This window comes from Phodopus roborovskii, unplaced genomic scaffold (genome assembly GCF_943737965.1).
Source record: "Phodopus roborovskii unplaced genomic scaffold, PHOROB, whole genome shotgun sequence".
NCBI lineage: Eukaryota > Metazoa > Chordata > Mammalia > Rodentia > Cricetidae > Phodopus > Phodopus roborovskii.
In genome coordinates, this window is record NW_026125577.1 from 174,811 (window position 1) to 195,203 (window position 20,393).

Sequence of the window (20,393 nt, forward strand, 5' to 3'; positions counted from 1 at the left end):
TATTAGAGGTGAAAAATCAAATTACTTTTTACATTCATTTAGGAAAGGTTTAGATACATGCCAAATTATTAACAATGATTACCTGTCTGAAGAAGGATGAGAAGATGGAAGAGGGAAACTCTTAGTATTTAACGTTGCTCATTTGACTTTATAGCAATGATTTATTCATGTATCATTTGTATTACTTTAAGCATTTAAAAATAAAATATTAAAGAGTATTTAAATGTTTGTTAAAATGTATTTCAGGTAAAGCAATGAAAAAATGGGTCGAATCCATCACTAAGATAATCCAAAGGAAAAAAATTGCAAGAGACAATGGCCCAGGTCATAATATTACATTTCAGAGTTCACCTCCCACAGTTGAGTGGCACATAAGCAGACCTGGGCACATAGAGACTTTTGACTTGCTCACCTTACACCCAATAGAAATTGCTCGACAACTCACTTTGCTTGAATCAGATCTATACCGGTATGTTGTTCACCATTCGAGCTGAGAAGTTATTTCAAGAATTCATCTTAAAAATGGAAGACATTTTCTGCCTTTTGGTGTTGTCTTGAGATGTAAATGAGACAGTATATGATATATTTGGAGCATTAAGGCATAGCAGACAATTTTGGTCCTTTTGCCCCTTTGATCACCCTTATCTACTTAACTTTGTGTCTTTCTGCAGTTACCCCTGCTTGGTAAGCTGAGTTCAAATCCTGGCAATATCAATTGCTGGCTTAAGTTTCCTTGTATAACTCTGATCTTCTGCTTGTTTCCTCCAAGGAAAGTGAGGCCAAAGACCATACTAACTTGTAGGACTGTGAGGTTTCCTGTGTATGCCCAAGGCATAGCACAGGCTGAACATAACACAGGAACATAGAACTACTGCTATAGTTTCCCCATAGTACCACAGATAGCTACTACTGTGTTAAAATTAAGTCACAGCCAGTTATAGCCCTTTATAGTTTAATATTGTTCATCTGAAAAATGTGATTCTGGTTAAACTCAAAATTATTAATCACTAAATGAGAAAGGAGCTAAATTTATAAATCCTCTTACCTAAGTTATCATGATCTCCAAATGTTAATGTTAGAATTTTAAATTTCATTTTCAGGAACTATTTTTTGTAGGATGGTTTCTCTTTCTACCCATTTTAAGAGCAAAAAAAAACCAAAAACAAATACCAACAAAACAAACCAAAAATGAATTTTAGTACTTGTGTCCCCTCATTGGTTACTTATTAGACTGTATTTAAATATATTACCATCCTGAGTAGTATTTATAAGTGCTAAGAAAGACATTATGCAGAAGTATCTACCAAAATATTTTAATTGGAAAACATAAAAGAAAAATTGTAAATATTTATCTTGTTTTCACCAACTTCCTGTTGGTGGAAAAGGAATACTTATAAAAGTAGTTTAGTTTTTTGTTATGTAGCAAGTATACTAAAGGGGAAATGTGATGTGGCATTTTATGTTGATGATTTTAGAGCTGTGCAGCCATCAGAATTAGTTGGAAGTGTGTGGACAAAAGAAGATAAAGAAATTAATTCTCCTAACCTTCTGAAAATGATACGGCACACTACTAACCTCACTCTGTGGTTTGAAAAGTAAGTGTTGTTGACATTTTTGTTGTATCAATGGCTAGCTTATGAATTCTGGGGCTGTTTTGTTTCTGTATGTCACGTGTCTTTTGTTCTTTCATTCCTTTTATTGTGTGTACCCTGAATGTTTTCCTGATGTGCATCTTAGTTTCACTAATACTAAGTTTCCAATGATTGCCTGAGTGGGCTGCAAATTGACACAGCTTCATTCCAGCAGATAGATGTCCTCCCATATGTGTCTTCAGCGTCTCCTCTTTATGCAGTTTGGATATACCTAATTAATGGTGCAGATCCAGCAATGCATCCCTACAATTATTATTTGCTATCTGCTGTCACCATCTTAACCTTGAATGGCCTTTTCATCCTCTTTTTTGTTCTGCTGTTGGCAGGATATTACATTTTTGTGCTATAGACCAAAAAGTACATTCATATACATAAAATCAGTTGCTTTTTAAACCAGGTAAGGGGGGGGGAGGAATGAGGCAAAAATGGGCATTGAGAGTGTTTTTATTATTCAAATTACCATCTGGGGTCACTCACTTGTTTTCAGCCTGGAGAGAACTTCCTTTAGTGTTCTTGTACAGCTGGTCAACTAGCAACAAATATGCAGGGTTTATTGTTGTCCTTTAATAAATTCTTTGCCTTTAGTTTTGAACAATGGCTCTATCTTCAAATTAGCTAATTTTCATTCTGCCAGTTCATATCTACTGCTGAGCTCTCCAGTTTCTCATTTCCAAGATTCCATTTGGTTCTTTCTATAATTTTTACTGCTTTCCTAATACTCTTCCTAGAGCCATGTTGTCATATACCTTCCTTATCATATTTACTGCTGTCCTTTAGTTCTGTGAATATATCTTTGACAGTATCTTTGAAATCTTTCTGTTAATTTGGCATGTGGTCATTCACACAGGCAGTGTCTGCTCCCTCCTTTTATCCTGATGTTTAGCTGATACTTTGTATTTGTTTATATGCTTCATAATGGATATTGCAAATCTTAGAACTGCCCTCTGCCTTCTACAGCTTTTTCTTTGCTACTTAAATGTGAAGTGAACTAAGCAGCTATAGGGGTGTCTATAGTCACTTTGAGAAGATGGGTTCTGATATGGCTCACGTTCACTCCTTTCCAGATTGCACACTCCAAGCTGTTAAATGTGCAATTACTAATTGCTATGTTCACTCTTTTGTTGTGAACAGTTCCCTCGTAGCACAAATTGCTGTGCTGAATAAGCCAGTGAAAGTCTGGCTTCTTGGAAGGTAAAGTTTCTAAGGTCCTTAATCAACTACTGTTCTAACCCCAGGAGGTTCCCTCTCCAATTGTCTTCCTGCTTCTCTTGAGGAAACTAGATAATGCACAGTTGAGGCTATATATTTTCCTTGTTTCTCCAGGTTTCTTCCCAGGTGCCTTTCATGGCAGCCTCCATTGTTCCTGAACACACCTTTAGGTTTAAACTCTCCATCCTTTGTTGTAAATGGTAAGAGATTAGGAGCTATCTGTGTGAAATAGTTATGGAGAGGAGAGGATTACAAACTATCTTTCTAGTCCAAGAGCTAGGGTGAAGTGGTAGGAATGGTACTATGGCCTTGGCATAGTACCTCTTAGTATGGAAACACTGTTTCAGAAGCCAAAGAGTTGTTTATTCAGAGCCTACAGCCTCAGCCCATAAGTTGGCAAAAGGAGGGGGGTATTCACAGCTGAAATATTAAATAAGTATTATAAAGTAAATAAATACTAAACTACACTCAGATAATGAAATCCTGCTCCTCAGGGTAGGAACCCATCCAGCCACTCCCTCTCCCTGAAGATTCAAAGCTGTAACTAGGTGATCTTAACTACATCTAGAATGGATTTTCCAAAGAAAGGAATGCAGGAAGGAACAATCTGAGTTGAAATAGCCCACTCTCTCTTGTATAGAATTATTTTATAGATTTTCCTAAACAGTGTCTCATTTGCAGCTGGTTCTTAGGGTCATTTCCAAGAGTTAGAGTGGGTGGGTATGGTTTGTTTTAATAATTTCCACTGAAGTATTATGATAGAACAAAGAAGTGGATGCATTTTTATAACTAGGAACTAGAGACCCGAGCTTTGTATATTAGCTATTTTTCTGAGTAAAGGCAATATATTTTTGTAAAGACATGATTTCCACAGATCATATTGAGAATATAAGAACAATCATCTGGCATATAATGGCTGAAGGCCTGACATAGTCAAGTCACATGAAAGCAAGAGTTTGTTTATGTTGTCTGAGATAATATACCTCTAAGAAGTAAGATTCAAATTTTCTCCCAAAATGTTGCTCCCTGATTTCATTTTAATTTATAGAAGCACTTTCTCACCATAGTAGCTGTAATGTGTCATACTGGGAAAGAGACATATAACTAATGAGATATAGCTACAGGCCCAGGAGATGTGGAACCGAAAGCACTGCACACTGCAGGTGATCTTCATTTGTCCTCAGGCATCAGAAGAGTTAAAGATCTGTCATACTTGCATTACCTGTTTTTAACTATTCACCTTGATAAACTAGCCAGAATATATTTGTATAGAATTCTTTAAATATATAAACATGTTCTGTTTAATTTGATAAGATTTTAATGGTTTCAAGGAGAGTGGTTTTATTCTTAGTATTATGTTAGCCTCATCAAGAAATAATATAATCTGTAGCTTTACATTTAAAAATTTTAATAATATTTAGTTTTGTACTTAATTTTTCAAACTATTAATATCACTGAAAATGAGATTTTTTTCTTTACTAACAAATTATTAATAAGAAGTTCTCTTAAACAGAGAGTAAATGTTGACTAAGCAACTAAGCAATTTTTTATGGGCATATGTGTGTGTTTGCTTGAGACAAGGTCTTACTCTGTAGACTAGACAATCCTAGAACTCACTGTGTGCTAACATTCTGATGTGATGCAATCTCTCTGCTTTAGCCATCCAAATGCTAGAGTTTACAGTTGTTGATCAACCATACTTAGCTGTTATTTTTATTTTATTTTAAAATTCTTTTCACTGTTTGATGGGAAAATAACAACATAACATTTTATATCATTCTCTATAATAAACTAATATGGATTTTCAGTATATAAAAATAAAGTGTTTTGGTTTTGTTTTAATTGTCTCTAAGTAGTATGTTTTATTTGCTTCTTGTTCTGGGGAATTAGAGCTACAGCCTAATGTATAGTATACACCATACCACTGAGCCACCTCTCTTGCCATTATTTATTTTTTAAATTTTAGTAAAATATTTCAGCTGACTTTGCAATATACCAATGGTTATCCTAAGAACTATTTCTGCAAACATTGCCAAATAGATCAGAAAACAAAATTAAGCTGGATATGGATTACAAACCACCACTCAGAAGGCTGAGGCAAAAATACTACCAGTTCCTGGCCATCTTGGGCTACATAACAAGACTTTGCTGAGGCAAAAAACAGAAATGAATCACTGAAGTAAGACTGTGTACACACACACGCATGCACATACACAAAGGAAACAAAAGTTCTATAATAAACATGCCTAGAACACACCTAAATGACAAAGATTCACACGCATTCAGTAAGGTATTTGTTATTCTAATACTGACAATAGAGGATGTGCTACATATATCATGGATAGTTGTCTGACTATAGCAGTATAGCAATCTAGATGTCAGAAAGAGTAATGTGCTCCACAAGAAGCCTGCCTTTCTCTGAGTCTCTTATCAATCCAGTTCTTCACTGTAAATGTCTTTTCTGTGGTCACACAGAAGCCACACACACACTCTAGATCATTGTTTACATGACAACTTTTTGGGTCATAGTTTTTGGGGAAAATTCAAATTTTTAATTCTTTTCAATTTCTAGATGTATTGTAGAAACAGAAAACTTAGAAGAAAGAGTAGCTGTGGTGAGTCGGATAATTGAGATTCTACAAGTCTTTCAAGAACTGAACAACTTCAATGGTGTCCTTGAGGTTGTCAGTGCTATGAACTCATCCCCTGTTTATAGGCTAGACCACACATTTGAGGTAGGTTTGTACATGTATTTTCAAATGAACTTCCACTGCTTGTTTTAATAATAGGAATTTGTATGATTATCAGCATAAGACCTGTACTACACTGGGCCATCAGCATGGTGTCACAAGCTGGAGAGGGGTTAGAAGGCCCCAACTCTTCCACAGGCTGTAACTGTAGTTAGTGGTTGTTGAGAGAGCAAGGAACATCTCTGTCAGTGGTAAGGTCCTATGTTCCATAAATGACCTCTTGCCCATGCTCCTGTAAACTACCCTGATCAACTCAGTGGATCATTGGGATGTTGGGGTAGAGCATGACAGGGGAAGGGAAGACTGGTTGGGAGGCAAAAGGGCTCCAGGGGAAGGAGGACTGGCCAGAAAGGACTGTGAGATGAATGAATGTGATCAAAATGCATTGCAGACATATATGAAAAATCATAATTAAGTCCACCATTATGTATAATTAATATATACTAACAAATAGAAAGTCAGAATGTTAACAATTTTGATACTTAAGTATTTAAGTGTCTCATTTGTTTTTGTTGTTTTTTTTCAGTAATAGGTTAAAATATGCACTTAACTAAATTTCATAATGAATGGTTTCTCTTTTAAAATTAAGTGATCTCATTCATTCATTGGGTCCAAGAAGAAAAAAACATTCATTATTTTATTTTCTTAATTTTGTAGGCACACCATAGGCACACATGGAAGTCAAAAGGATTTTGTGGAATAGGTTACCTCCTGCTACCTCAATGGTATTCTGGGGTCAGACTCAGGTCATCAGGCTTATGAAGCAAGTATCTTTATCTACTGAGCAAGCTTGCTGACCTATATTCAACAGTTTCTTTGTAATACTGAAACATTTACATAAGTTGTACAAATAGTATATTGCAAGCTCTACTTTTATCTACACATTTTTTAAGTTTGTACTAAAGAATATGAAAAAGGCTTTAAAAGACAAAGAAAAAAGAAAAATAGCATTAACCAGTTGTGGTCACTCAAGCCTTTAATCCACTACTTGGGAGGGAGAGGCAGGTATAGCTCCATGAGTTTGAGGCCAGCCTGACCTACATAGTGAGGTCCAACCTGGCTAGGAATACACAATGAGAACTTGTTTCAAAATATATATAAATTAAAAAACAAAAAGCAGTAATAGTTGTAATTAGATTGATATGAATGGGCCATAATGGTTAGTTGGGTATTTTTTGGCAAGATTTGCAACTAAGGTCTCCTAATTTTTTTTATTATTACAGCAAATACCAAGTAGACAAAAGAAAATTTTAGAAGAAGCTCATGAGTTGAGTGAAGATCACTATAAGAAATATTTGGCAAAACTCAGGTCTATTAATCCACCATGTGTGCCTTTCTTTGGTAAGTATTCCTAATTTGTATTGTGTTTCTGGATAAAACAAGGCATTTTATTAAATGAGTGACAAAAATAGCACCTGATTCCCTTCAGAATTTTTCCATTAGGACTTTTGACTTAAAATCTAGTATAGATTGAGCATCCTAATGTAAAAATCTACAATTTTCAAAAAACTGAAATTTGTTGAAGTGACACCACAAGTGGTACACACCAGTCCCACTTAAGCTCTTATCCAGACCTGGTTCTTTTCTTCCTAGTACAAAGGTTCTAGAACCAGCTATGCTGCTTTCTACATGTGCTAGCTTACATAAATTTCTTAGTCTCTGTCTATGCCTCAGTTCTTCATAAAATGGAGATATAAAGGTTGCTGTGAGAAACAAATGAGAGTTTATATATAAATAGGCCTTAACCCCCCCCCCCTCCAAAAAAGGTGTCTATTAGTAATGGTTGACGCTGCTGATGTTGGTATCTGAATAACTTCTCTCCCAGATTACACACTGCTTTTCAGGGAAGGAGTGGAATATAATATGTAGAAACATGAGTTCACTGAATAGGAATGTACTACCTTTCTGCTATAAGTTAATTACTACATTAGGTACTATAGATAAAAATACAGTGGGGGGGGGGCTGATCTCAGAAAGTCCAGGCTTTGAAGATAGGATACAATGTTGCAAATGCTATGTATTAGGAAATGCTATGCTAGTAGTAATATTTAAGATGCTGTGCAAGCACAAAGGAGGTACCTATCCTGTCTTGAGTTGTTGAGGCTAGAAAAGGATCATTAACTCTCAAAAAAGTGAGTTAAGAGTTTAATGGGTAGAATTAAGAGGGAGGGCAGCAATGTGACACTAACATATGTGGTGAAGCATGGCAGGCATTCTCAGAGCTGGTAATGTTTAGTATAGAGTCTCAGGGTGTATTCAGTGTGTCGAGTGAAAGAAGACTGGAAGGATGTTAGACAAGATCTAATGCTTAGCAGTAGAGAAGAACTTCTACTAAATGATGTCACTTTTTTTCTTTTTAAAGTGGGGGGGGGCAAGTGTGTGAATCTGGTTATCTTCCATGTGAGTCCCAGGGATTGAACTTAGGTTGTCAGGGCTAGCAACAGGAACTGCCAACTCACCAGCCCTAAATACTACAAAATTTGTGGGTCACATTCTTTAAAAAATGAAATGACTCAAGCCAGTAATTAAAAAGTCAGCAAGAATAATGTAGGGCTGATATCAATGCCTGTTTCTCAGCACCAAAGTCACTCTTCAAGGTATGTTCACAAAATAGTTCCTATGCACTGTAATAAGCATAGATTCTTGTGCTTTCTAACAAACATGCCCTTAAGAGTGTGCATATTCAATGGCAGCAGCCAAAAATCAGTTCTCCAAATTAATTTCAAATTGAAGTGTTTGTGGATAGTAACATCTAGTACTCAGATAGTGAAATGTCTTTTGTTAAGTTTAACTTTTATTCTGGGCATGGTGGTACAGAGATATCAAGCCATCTGAGATTATATAATGAGTCTCTGTCTTAAAAAAAGAAAAACAAAAAAGGTTTAACTTTTATCTAGGAGATAATGAGTAGAAACATCTTTTCATTCTAGTGTTGCTAGCTGTATTGAATGCCAAAGAGCAATTTACAGGCTATAATACTTGCGTGATTGGAGATAGCAGAGGCATAGAAATTTAAGAGGCAGGCAGATCCTTAAAGAGTTCAACATCCTCACACAAACATACATATAGGCAAAACACCAATAAGATAAAAAATAAATTTAAAAAAGGATTTAATAATGGACTGGAGAGATGGCTCAATGGTTATGCGGCCTTGCTTTTCTATATAACTCCCGACCACCTTTAACTACAGTCTCAGGGAATCTGATACCCTCTCTCTTGACCTCTCAAGAGTCCCTCCCACCCACCCCCAACACACATGTGCGCACACACACAACACACAACACAACACACAGTGTAAGGACACATGCATCCCCCAAATAAAATTTTTAAAATCTTTACTGGTTTAGAGAAGGCTCTGAGGTCTGTGCTTAGGTGACTGAGGTTGTTGTTTTTTTCATAGAATAGAAATATGGGCCTTGATTCTTTGGTTATTATGACTACCTGCATAAATCCCTGCAGTTAATGAGAAAGAAAAACAAAAAAAAAAAAAAACAAAACAAAAAAAAAAACATTTTCTTCTTTACCCATAAAATAATTTCATGGTCTCTTTTAGGAATATATCTCACTAATATCTTGAAAACAGAAGAAGGCAACCCTGAAGTCCTGAAAAGACATGGGAAAGAGCTCATCAACTTTAGCAAAAGGAGGAGAGTGGCAGAGATAACAGGGGAGATCCAGCAGTACCAAAACCAGCCATACTGTTTACGGGTCGAGTCAGATATCAAAGTGAGTTGGATCGTGCAAGGGCCCATATCTCAGAGCAACTTTACACATTGCCTCAGACAGGCCAAGTTTACTTTGTGAAGAAACAAGGGGAAACAAAACTTAAGAGTTTCCTTATTGAATATATGTATGTATGTATGTATATATATATATATATATATATATATATACATACATATATAGTTATTTTCATGAATTTAAATTTGATTAAGAATATTTAATACTAATAATTTTTTTGCATTTATTTTAGAGGTTCTTTGAAAACTTGAATCCAATGGGAAATAGCATGGAGAAAGAATTTACAGACTATCTTTTCAACAAATCCCTAGAAATAGAACCACGGAACCCTAAGCCTCTCCCAAGATTTGTAAGCATTCATATATTCACAGTTTTATACCCTTTTTGCAGTTGTCGTTACATCTAGGGGTATTCTCAATACCATTGTAAATCCATACCATTTGTCATGTAGATTAGTTTCTTGTGAAAGCATTTAGGGATGCGGTATAAATGTGATGGTTAAAAGTAATTAATAAGTATAATCAGAAATATCCCAGTTGGTTACAAATGAACATAATAAATTCTTCTATGATGTAATGATAAGTGTTAGCAAATTTATATTGTTTGCAACTTTTAGTTTTAACAAAAGTTAAAATATTAGTCATGAGTCATTAAGCCATAGTAATACAAAGTTTAAATAAAAATACTTTTAATATCTTTTTTATTTTGTAGTAAATTTTCTAGTGCCTGGTCAAGTTTATGCTTGGTATTACTCCTCATTGATCTGAACACATTCACTCACTCAAAAAGTAAACAGAAGTCATTTTAAGTGGTCACAATAAACTATATAATGCTTGTGACTCATGGCCAAATTGTTCAAACTCTAAAACAGTTTTTAAATGTAAATCTTCAATAGTTCATTGGAAATACATATGTCAACTCCAGTAAGACACTCTAACATCATTGTTAAGTAATCATTCTGTAGGAAAGGGGCCCTAAAGTTAACATGTGTACCTAGGTTAAAGAGCATACAGGCAACTCAGTCCATCTGTAAGTAGCCCATGTTCTAATGGGCTAATGGTATCACTGTACTACAACAGGGAGCCACAATTCATGATGACTGTCCTGCCTTTTCCAACTAGGTTTAACTGCCCCAAATAGTGTTTTTAAAAACAGGGAATTTGTAGGGGTGCAGTGGCAATGCATGCCTTTAATCCCAGCACTTGGAAGGCTGAGTTCAACCTGGTCTACAAAGTGAGTTCTAGGATAGCCAGAACTGTCACACAAAGAAACCCTGTCTCAAAAAACAACAACAACAAGAAGAAGCCAGGGAATTCCACAATGTATTTCAGAAAAATTTCTGTCTGCCAAGGTGACACTGTATTTATACTGAAACAGTGAAACACATTTTTTTTTTTTTTTTTTTTGACAATTAGAACCTTCAGCAGGATGAAGTGACAACACTGAAATTTGGGATGCTCTGATCTAATCATTATGAAATTATCATATTGATAACTCGTAATTTTCCTATTAAAGAAAAACCTTCCTTTTAGCAATGACATTTTAAGTACTGTGGTTTGTTTTTGTTTTTGATATCTATAGCCAAAAAAATACAGCTATCCTCTAAAATCCCCTGGTGTCCGTCCGTCAAACCCGAGACCAGGAACCATGAGGCACCCCACACCTCTGCAGCAGGAGCCAAGAAAAATTAGTTACAGTAGAATCCCTGAAAGTGAGACTGAAAGTACAGCCTCTGCACCAAATTCTCCAAGAACACCACTGACACCTCCTCCTGCGTCCGGTGCCTCTAGCACCACAGATGTTTGCAGCGTGTTTGATTCTGACCATTCAGCAAGCCCTTTCCACTCAAGTAGGTGCCTAAAATAATCTCTGTGGTTGTGTGTGTGTGTGTTCATGTGAATATGAAAGTATACACAAACCTGTATACTTTGAAATACTATTTCAAAAGATATTATAATTCTTCAAATATAAACTCCAGCCACTTGGAGTGTTTTAAAGCTGCTGAAAAAAACACTCTAAATTTACCCAAATGCACCTCTCATATCAAGAGGAAACAAAGATCATCCTTAATAATCTTCAAAAACTGTCAGCCCTGTGATTTTTTAATTTTATGTGTATGTTTGTTTTGCCTGTGTGAATGTGTATCTAAGTATCAGAGAAGGGCATTAGGTCCCCTGAAGCAGAAGTTGCAGATGGTTGTAAGCTGTCATGTGGATGCTAGGAACTGAACCCCAGTCCTCTAAAGAACAGCAAGTACACTTAACCATTTAGTCATCTCTCCAGCCGACAAAATAATTAATTTGAATATAAGGCACATCATCCCCTCCCCACCAAATTCTGCATTGGCTTCTGACTTTACAGTATATAAAATTCAAATTCCTAGATGACCCTTCCTCAAACTCCCTGTAGCATCCTGGTAATATGTAGTTCTTATTGGTAGTATGAAAAGCAAAGCCATACAAATCACATAGTTACTGTCCAACTGTCATCACTGTCCAACAGAAATATAAGAGCCATATGTATGACTGTAAATGTCTAGTAGCCACATTAGAAAAAACAAACATAACTAAGAAATGATTTCAGCATGAAATAATATAAAAACTCATTTCAAGACATCTTACATTTTTATTCTTAATATTTAAAATCCAATGTGCACTTCCTATTCGTATCTCAGTCCAGACAAGCCCAAGTTTGCACTCAGTAGTCACAGGCTTTTCCAACTGACCCTCTGTAAAGTACCCATTTGCTTAGGTATTTCATCAAGAGCTTTGCAGCTCCCCTAAAACCCCATCACCTTTTTACGTCTGTTTATTGTTAGGTCAATCTGAACCAATTCAACTTTAATGCTCTGATGAGTGTTTGCACTTGTTCTTCCCATTGGCCTTCTTAGCTGATCAAACTCCACTTAAGGACTTGAGCCAGTGCCAGCTTCATGCAGCATCCCATCACAACTTAGGCAGAGCTCAAGAGCGCCAACTTTTGCTGGAGGAATCCTGGTTACCATCCAAGTCTCATAATCTCCCTGGTCCTTGATAAAATACTTTTTGCATGCCTTGTGGAACTTTAGGATTTTTCTAACCCAACTACAAATCTGTAAATATTTGCAAGAATATTATTTTGAAATTTGGCCCAGAATTGTGTGTAATGATTCCTCGTGTGCATGAATCTATAGTCAACCAGTGATGGGTCTTGTCTTTATACTACATATGATGTGTTTATTGGGAGTTTACTTGGCTTTATTTAGGAATGGAGGACCTTGAAGTTACACTACACATAGGAAGCTGTCACAGGTCAAATAGACACTGAGTGAAAAATATACTTTTATCCAACTCAACACTCCTTGAGCGCTAAAACAAAATGCACAATTTTCTTGTCTATATGACTAAAATTCATTATTGTTGGACCTACTCAGCTATTTGCTTGTTTTTATCCCTAGAGGAGAAGAGATCTTTAAGTACACATTATAATGATTCCTAAATAATTGAGTTATTGAAGGCACATGAAAACTATCAGTTGTGAATTCTGCTTTTCTTAGTTTAAGTCACTAAAGAAGGAAGAAGAAGGAAAATAGATAAACACATTTTCTCTAGTATTAAATCTAAGTGATTAGTCACAAGAGAGGTCATCATTCTGGAATGCTGTGTTCTGTTCAGTAGCATATGTCAGAAACTAAAGTTTCTAGAGAAAGAGAGGAAACTTCCAAGAATGATAAAGCTTTGTAATCCTAAACTTCAAGATTTCTTAATTTCTTATCATAAACTATTAACTCTTCCCTTAGTAAAAATTGAAAAGAACTCATTTTGAGATAAAGTAACTCAGGTTAATATAAAACTGCCCTCATGTTCAACTAACCCACAAATTCCATCCATAGCCTGTTTGTTATAAAGATAACCACCTGCCCTGGACAAATAGCTATGGGGCTGCTGGAGACTTCAGTTGCTCCCGCTGTGGGGTCTCAGCCAGAAAATTTCTGCTGTCATTGAGCATAGTCCACTCACCATAAAATCAGCCCCATTACTCAGGTTTCCAAAGGCCAAAGCTGACTAGAATTTAACAACTGCGATGTCCTTGGGGGTTATCTCTAAAGGTATACTATTTCGTTTTTTAAGAAAATCGAGGGTCAGAAGACCTGGCTCATGGGATAAGAGCACTTCTGCTCTTGCAAAAGGACCTGCATTTAGTTCCCAGCACCCACAGGGCAGCTCACAACCCTGAACCTAATGCCCTCTCCGGGCCTCTACAGGTTCTAACATGCACGTACTGGTGTGCGCACGCATAAACACACACACACACACACACTTAAATAATTAAAGGAAAATAAAAGAGAAGTGTATAAGCCACATACTTCCTTGATCTCGTCTCTAGTTCCTCAGAACTACATAAAGAAAAACAGAACAACAGCTTCATGTAATTCAGAGTATAAAAATGAGTCTTAATCTACTTACTAGAAAACGATAAATTGCTACTTACTTATACATATAGAAAGTAAATAATGTAATATAACACTACCTTATGAAGTTAATCAAGTTAACAAGTCATCATCAGGCCAACTAAACCAAGAGTATAAAGTTATCCTCCTAGCCAAAAGCTAGAAAATCTCCCAAATTAATTCAGTTATTGCATATTGTATAAAACAGATGGCTTAGTGGTTAAGAGCACTGGTTGCTCCTCCAGAGGATCTGGGTTTGATACCCAACACCTACATGGTAGCTCACACCTGTCTGTAACTTTAGTTCCAGGGGATCCTGCACTCTCACACAAACATGCATGCAAGCAAAATACCAATGATCATTATTAATAATAATAGTAATAATAAAAGAAACTACAGAATTAAAAATAAAACAAGTGAAAGGGAAATTTGAATTAATTTAATCAGGTCAGTACAGTACTGTAAGAATTATTTTAGTCACTTGGATTATTTTCTGTTCCATGTGTTTAGTAATGAAGTAGTGTGGCAATGATGATTTCTAACTGGCCTTGGTATTCTAGCCCTATTTTCCTACATTTTAATGCAATGGTTCTCAACCAGTGGGCAGAGACCCCTTTGACAAACCTCTACCTCCAATAAAAATTTACATTATGATTCATAAACATAGCTAAATTGTAGTTATGAAGTATCAGAAAAAATAATTTTATGGTTGGGGGTCACATGAGCATTAGGAAGGGTGAAAACCACTGTCTTAATATTTGGAGTTTTTTATGTTTTTTAAAAAAATTAAGACTTAAATTAATTATTAATAACTTATTGATTATTAAATTAAGGCCTTAATTTCTTAGAAGAATTAATATTTTTGAAATTAGTTATTCTAAATTTATCAAGGGATTTCCTAAATGAAATATAGAGAAGAACCAAATATATACTGAATTTTTTAAGTGTTTATGAATATAGAAGCTTGTTTTAATATTCAAAACTGAATTATTTTAAAATGACAATATATGTTCCAAAAACAAATTTTCAAAGGTCATATTTGTCTTGATTTTCCCTTCAATCCCTAGTAAATGATTTGAGTCTCCACCACTTGAATTGAGTTTTACACTTTACAATCAATGCTTTCCATGGGGGAGCTGAGATGGCTCAGCAGGTTAAGATGCTTGCCAGCAAGCCTGACAACCTAAACTCAAACCCTGGAGTCCCCATGGTGGAAGGAGAAAACTGACTCCTACAAGTTGTGTCCTAACTTATGACTTCAGCACACACACACACTGTGGCACATGTACACACTCACACATGCATCTCTGATTTCAGCACACATACACACAAATAAATGTAAAAAGTCTTCCAGGAATACAGTACCATATTGTTTCCTAATGAATATTTTTCATTTATATTATGACATTAAGTAGTAAGAAAAACTTCAAAATTCCCCATATGATAGTAAATCCTTTTTTTCTTATCAAAATTATTAATGAGGTTTTTCTAAAAATGTTTGATGTCCTTTAAAACTAACATGGCAAAAACAGCATTTGTCTTTATGGATAAGCTTTCCCTGTTTCCTTTCAGGCGGCGATTCCATCTTTACGCAGGTTACACTGCCCCATGGCCCAAGTCAGTATATCTAATACCTAACTCCTGCTTTGGCTTTAAAAAACAGGCTGGGGGTCACCTTTCCCTGCTGACTCTCCTTTCCTGCCCCATCTTAGAAGTGAGCCTTCACTGCTGCTGTCTTGATCATAAGCAATTGGCTTCGATGTATATACTTTTTGTGCTCTTTACAAAACCTTTTGCTCTTTAAAAGAACCGATTAGATGAGTAGCTTCCACGTTTAACCATTTCTCTTTTCTAATTATACCATTCAAATCAACTTTTAAAAGAAGCAAGAACATGCATGTGCAATGGGGAAGCTGGCAGCTGCATGCACTGGTCCAGCTTACAAAGTCCACTTTGCCAGTATGCTGGCAACATAAAGTGTAGGCAAATAACTGCATTTAGCTTTATAAGGACTACCTTATAATTATAACTAGTTGCAAGTTATAAATATTTAGGTAAAATCAAGTGTTACTGTAGTTAATTGCGTTCAGTTTTAAACTAACAATTCACTATAAATTCTATTTTTAGTTATTTTAAACTAACAAATCAGTGGCTTTACTCTTAAATATGTACAATAAAAATGCCAACTATGAGCTAAAGGAATTGTATATATATTTTTTTGAATTGTATATATTTTCTTTAAAAAGTAGGTGATCAAACTGTTGGTCATGGTCTGGGAGATGCTATGCAAGCATGAGGACTTGATTTTGGATCCCCTAAATCCACATAAATCTTGGTATAGTGTCACATGCCACTGCTGGAAAATTGTACACAAAATACTCTTTACACTCTGTGTAGTTATATTTAATGGCAGGAGGAAACAGAATGCTTAAAGAAAAAAAAAAAAGAGTTGTCCAAGTACAGTTTTGAATATTTAAATATTCTATTATCTTTTTAGTATTTATATTTTTGGTTGTGAGCCTAGCCTTTAATGACTGAGCCATCTCTCCAGCCCTCTTTTTAGTATTTATAAACTGACAGTACACAGTGTTGTCTTTTCACTAAATGTCTGTGAAATGGGTTCTAGTTTCATTTACTTCTTGTGCCATTTCATCAACTTATTCTCAAATCAGACTCATAGATTTTTTTAGTACAGTTCTGTTTCCAGCATCAGCACACTCCCTGTCCCTGGCATTTTGAATGGTTTCATCATGATTAAAGTTTTTGGATTAGATGTGATGGTTCTAATTTTGTTTACATACTAAGAAGTCTGGACCCAAGAAAAATGTGAATAGACCTCGGGGCACCAGATTCTCTGCTGTACGTCATGTAAAAGATGTTTCAGTAGAGCTATCAAATCATAGACTGTTCTAGAAACTTCTGTCTGGCACAGTACCTTGAGAGCAATCAAACTTAAAGTTGAACCTACCACAGTTTGTAAAAAAATGATCATTCTGAAGGTTTTCAAATTACCTTCTCAACAGATACTTGAAAAATAGATCCAGTTAAAAATTTCAATTATAGATTAACAACAGTAATCCTATTTTGTTTAAAAAGAAAAATGACTATTTTAGGCAGCTTTTTCTTTAAAAAAAGAATTGCTAGGAAATTTCTGCATGATTTATAGCAGTTTAATTTTAAAATGGAATGGTACTAGGTATTGGTTTATTAAAACTGCTTTTGATGCTTCAACATATTTCTTTTAGTCTTTTGAAAAGAAATAAATGAAATAAAAGTCCTATAATCATTTTTTGTTTTTAAATTAACACCTTGCAGGATCTGCTTCGGTCTCATCTATAAATTTAGCCAAGGGCACTGATGAAGTGCCCATCCCACCTCCTGTTCCCCCTCGAAGACGGCCAGAATCTGCCCCAGCAGAATCCTCCCCATCTAAGGTAAAATAGAATACCTTGTTATCTAGAAATTGGAATCATTAGCTTCAGTCAGTTGTTTATGTCAAGTCTATTCTTACTGGGATAAGCTAACATCTCAGTATTTGGGTTTAATAGTTTAAGGATTAAGTATAATTTTAGCATGCAATATGTTTGTTTTTTTCTTATAGTGATAGCTTTGGGGTATGCATACATAACTTGTATACATTTACAGCTATGAGCATTATTAATGAATAAAACAAGTCTTAATCTACAAGGTAATAGTAACTTGAACTCATGTAATTCTTTTATACTTTGTTTGTGAGCCTCTCCAGCCCTCATGCAGTTCTTTTAAAACATAGATGGGGGAGGGAGGTACAAGTGGAGTTTGTGAAGGTATATGATAAACGAAGCTATACTGGATATCTGCTGAAAGCTATTCTCTGAGCCAAGTACAAAAGTACTTAAATTCTAGATTAGAAGAGATCCTAAAGACTCATGATAACTAACTTTCCTACTGGTTTAAATCCCCTTCCTCTTATCATTTATTTTATTTTGCCAGGTACTAACTTCATTTATTTGATTGTATGCTATCTATGTAACAGAAGCACAAGGATATGTAAATGCCTTATAGCTTTCATAACACATTAATACAGTACATTTTAAACTTAGTTATTAGGGCTGTGGTAGTTCATTTTTGCCTAATGTAAGCAGTGAGCACTACCAAAAAACAAAAATAAAAAATAAAAATAAAAACTAATGGATAGTTTATGCTAAATCAGAAATATGATAGGCAGCCAGTAGTAAACAAATTTTTCACTTAATCTTGGCAAAATCAGTTTATTTATTTGGTGGGGGTTTTTTTTGTTTGTTTGTTTGTTTGTTTTTCTCTAAGAACTGGTAGAGCATCTCACTACATATAGTAAAACTCCCTGTTCTATACACAGTGTTCTGCCAGTAGCATGTCTGGAAATTCCAATTTAACTCTTAAAATATTTATGATGCTTTTCAAATTAAATTATTAACACATGTTCTATTTTTCATTTGTTAGATTATGTCTAAGCACTTGGACAGCCCCCCAGCTATTCCTCCTAGACAACCCACATCAAAAGCCTATTCACCAAGATACTCACTATCAGATCGGACCTCTGTATCAGACCCTCCTGAAAGTCCTCCCTTGTTACCACCACGAGAACCTGTGAGAACGCCTGATGTTTTCTCAAACTCACCATTACATCTCCAACCTCCCCCTTTGGGCAAAAAGAGTGATCATGGCAATGCTTTCTTCCCAAATAGCCCTTCCCCCTTTACACCACCACCTCCTCAAATTCCGTCTCCACATGGTACAAGAAGGCATCTGCCATCACCACCGCTGACACAGGAAGTGGACCTCCATTCCATTGCTGGGCCTCCTGTTCCTCCACGACAAAGCACTTCTCAACTTATCCCTAAACTTCCTCCAAAAACTTATAAGAGGGAGCAAACACACCCATCCATGCACAGAGATGGACCACCACTGTTGGAGAATGCCCATTCTTCCTGAGTTCCTCTGTACTGGGATGTACAATTTCCTAACCCCAAGTCCATTGCTGGCAATGGATGCACTGAACATGCCAGCACTGAGGAGTTAAAATAAGAACTCCAAACACTAATGATTCTACTTCAAGATATAGCATAAGACAATGAATTTTAACATATACTTAATTACAAAATAAGATGGTATTCAGCTTAGAATGTGGAGACTGATCTAGAAGAATTGAACAAAGGATTACACCTGGAAGTCACGTGAAGGGACTTTTCTGGCCAATAGGCAAGAGTCCTCATTTTGTGAAGTAATCTTTATCATTAAAGGGATGGAAAGCAGTCTAATGTCCAACACGCCCATATGTTGACAGTTTTGTAATTCAAAGTATTATGCACTTTTTTTAAAAAAAAAAATCTTAACAGGGATCTTACCCTCCTTTGTTTTCCTTTGCTTTACTCTTCTATTTTAGAATATTTTCGTAAAAATCAGAGGACTGTGAGAAAAGGCTGTGGTACCTGACCTTGTTGAAACCAAGGCCCAGTACTGTACTGCAGTCCTGTTTACAGATTATCACAGTGAATTGAATGGGTACCGAGGCTTCACCAAAGAGGTACTTTTTGTTATTGTTATTGTTTTAAGAATAATTGTACCAATTTTAAGAACATTCCTTATCTACCCCCACTCATAAAGTGTGGTGGTATTGCCTTCCAACAAGAAATTTCATCATTAACATGACGGAAGAAGAACTTTTTAAAATGTAACTATCACGTATACTATTTACTCTTAGGAGACTGTTAATCTATGCTAGACTGTCATTCCCCTCCCTCTTTGTCCCACAGGAGTTTACTGGTAACATATGTCCTGGCTTGTGGCTGTTCCTCTAACCATACTGCAGAAATCCAGGCACCCAATGTGAAAAGGAACGTTCTCTGGGCCTCACTGACACCATTCATGTTTTACTAATAGTTGAGTAGTCAGCATACTTAGAATTACCTTGCATTGCCTAAATCATGTGTATATAGTGAATGTTATATTATATACCTGACAGGTCTGTTTTTATTTAATTGAATAAAAATACTTTGTTTGGCTGGCATATATTAAATTATTATATGGATAAAATGGTTGATTCTTATTTCCTTCAGTTGAAAAACATACAAACACTAAGCATAAAAGCACATGTAGTTGGTTACACCTGGGTGTCTAGTTCTTACCGAATGAATAATCTAAAGTTGGGAGTTTGGCAGATAGGGAAATGCTGGTTTAAAATGGGATGGGCATATTTTGAGCAGAACCTTGCAGATTTTTTTAATTTCTCGAACAACCATACATGTTTGTTAACATTTATATTTTATTTTGCTTAAGGTCTTTGGTTCTGTCAGAGCTGTTCCTTAGAGAATCTCTACGTGCATCATTAATATCATGTGATTATTCATGAAGCCTTTTACTGCTCTTCTGAGTCTAACAAATACTGTGACTGAAATGCATGCAACTTGAATAGAAAAAGTGGTATTAATCTCCACTATGTCTGTGAACTGTGTAATATTCCATTCTTAGACAGTCAATTTGTCAGTATGTGCATGTGTCCTCAATAATGAAGCAACATTCAGTAACTCTGTGAATTGTGCTGCATCACGGTAGAAACTTAGCCCATTAATATTGTCTTGTGATATTTATTAG

The 20,393-nt window shown here is 35.6% G+C and overlaps 1 protein-coding gene across 1 annotated transcript in view; it reads left to right on the top strand.

The window, feature by feature from the left end:
* Positions 1–19,809, top strand: part of Sos1 (SOS Ras/Rac guanine nucleotide exchange factor 1) — a 70,750-nt gene extending 50,941 nt beyond the window's left edge. The window contains exons 14-22 of the mRNA XM_051177860.1: positions 247–469; positions 1,476–1,595; positions 5,434–5,596; positions 6,835–6,952; positions 9,165–9,337; positions 9,585–9,701; positions 10,934–11,201; positions 17,097–17,215; positions 18,243–19,809. Coding sequence (XP_051033817.1) covers positions 247–469; positions 1,476–1,595; positions 5,434–5,596; positions 6,835–6,952; positions 9,165–9,337; positions 9,585–9,701; positions 10,934–11,201; positions 17,097–17,215; positions 18,243–18,734 — 1,793 coding nt within the window. The 3' untranslated portion in view covers positions 18,735–19,809. The remainder of the gene's footprint in view (positions 1–246; positions 470–1,475; positions 1,596–5,433; positions 5,597–6,834; positions 6,953–9,164; positions 9,338–9,584; positions 9,702–10,933; positions 11,202–17,096; positions 17,216–18,242) is intronic.
* The last annotated feature ends 584 nt before the right edge of the window (positions 19,810–20,393 follow it).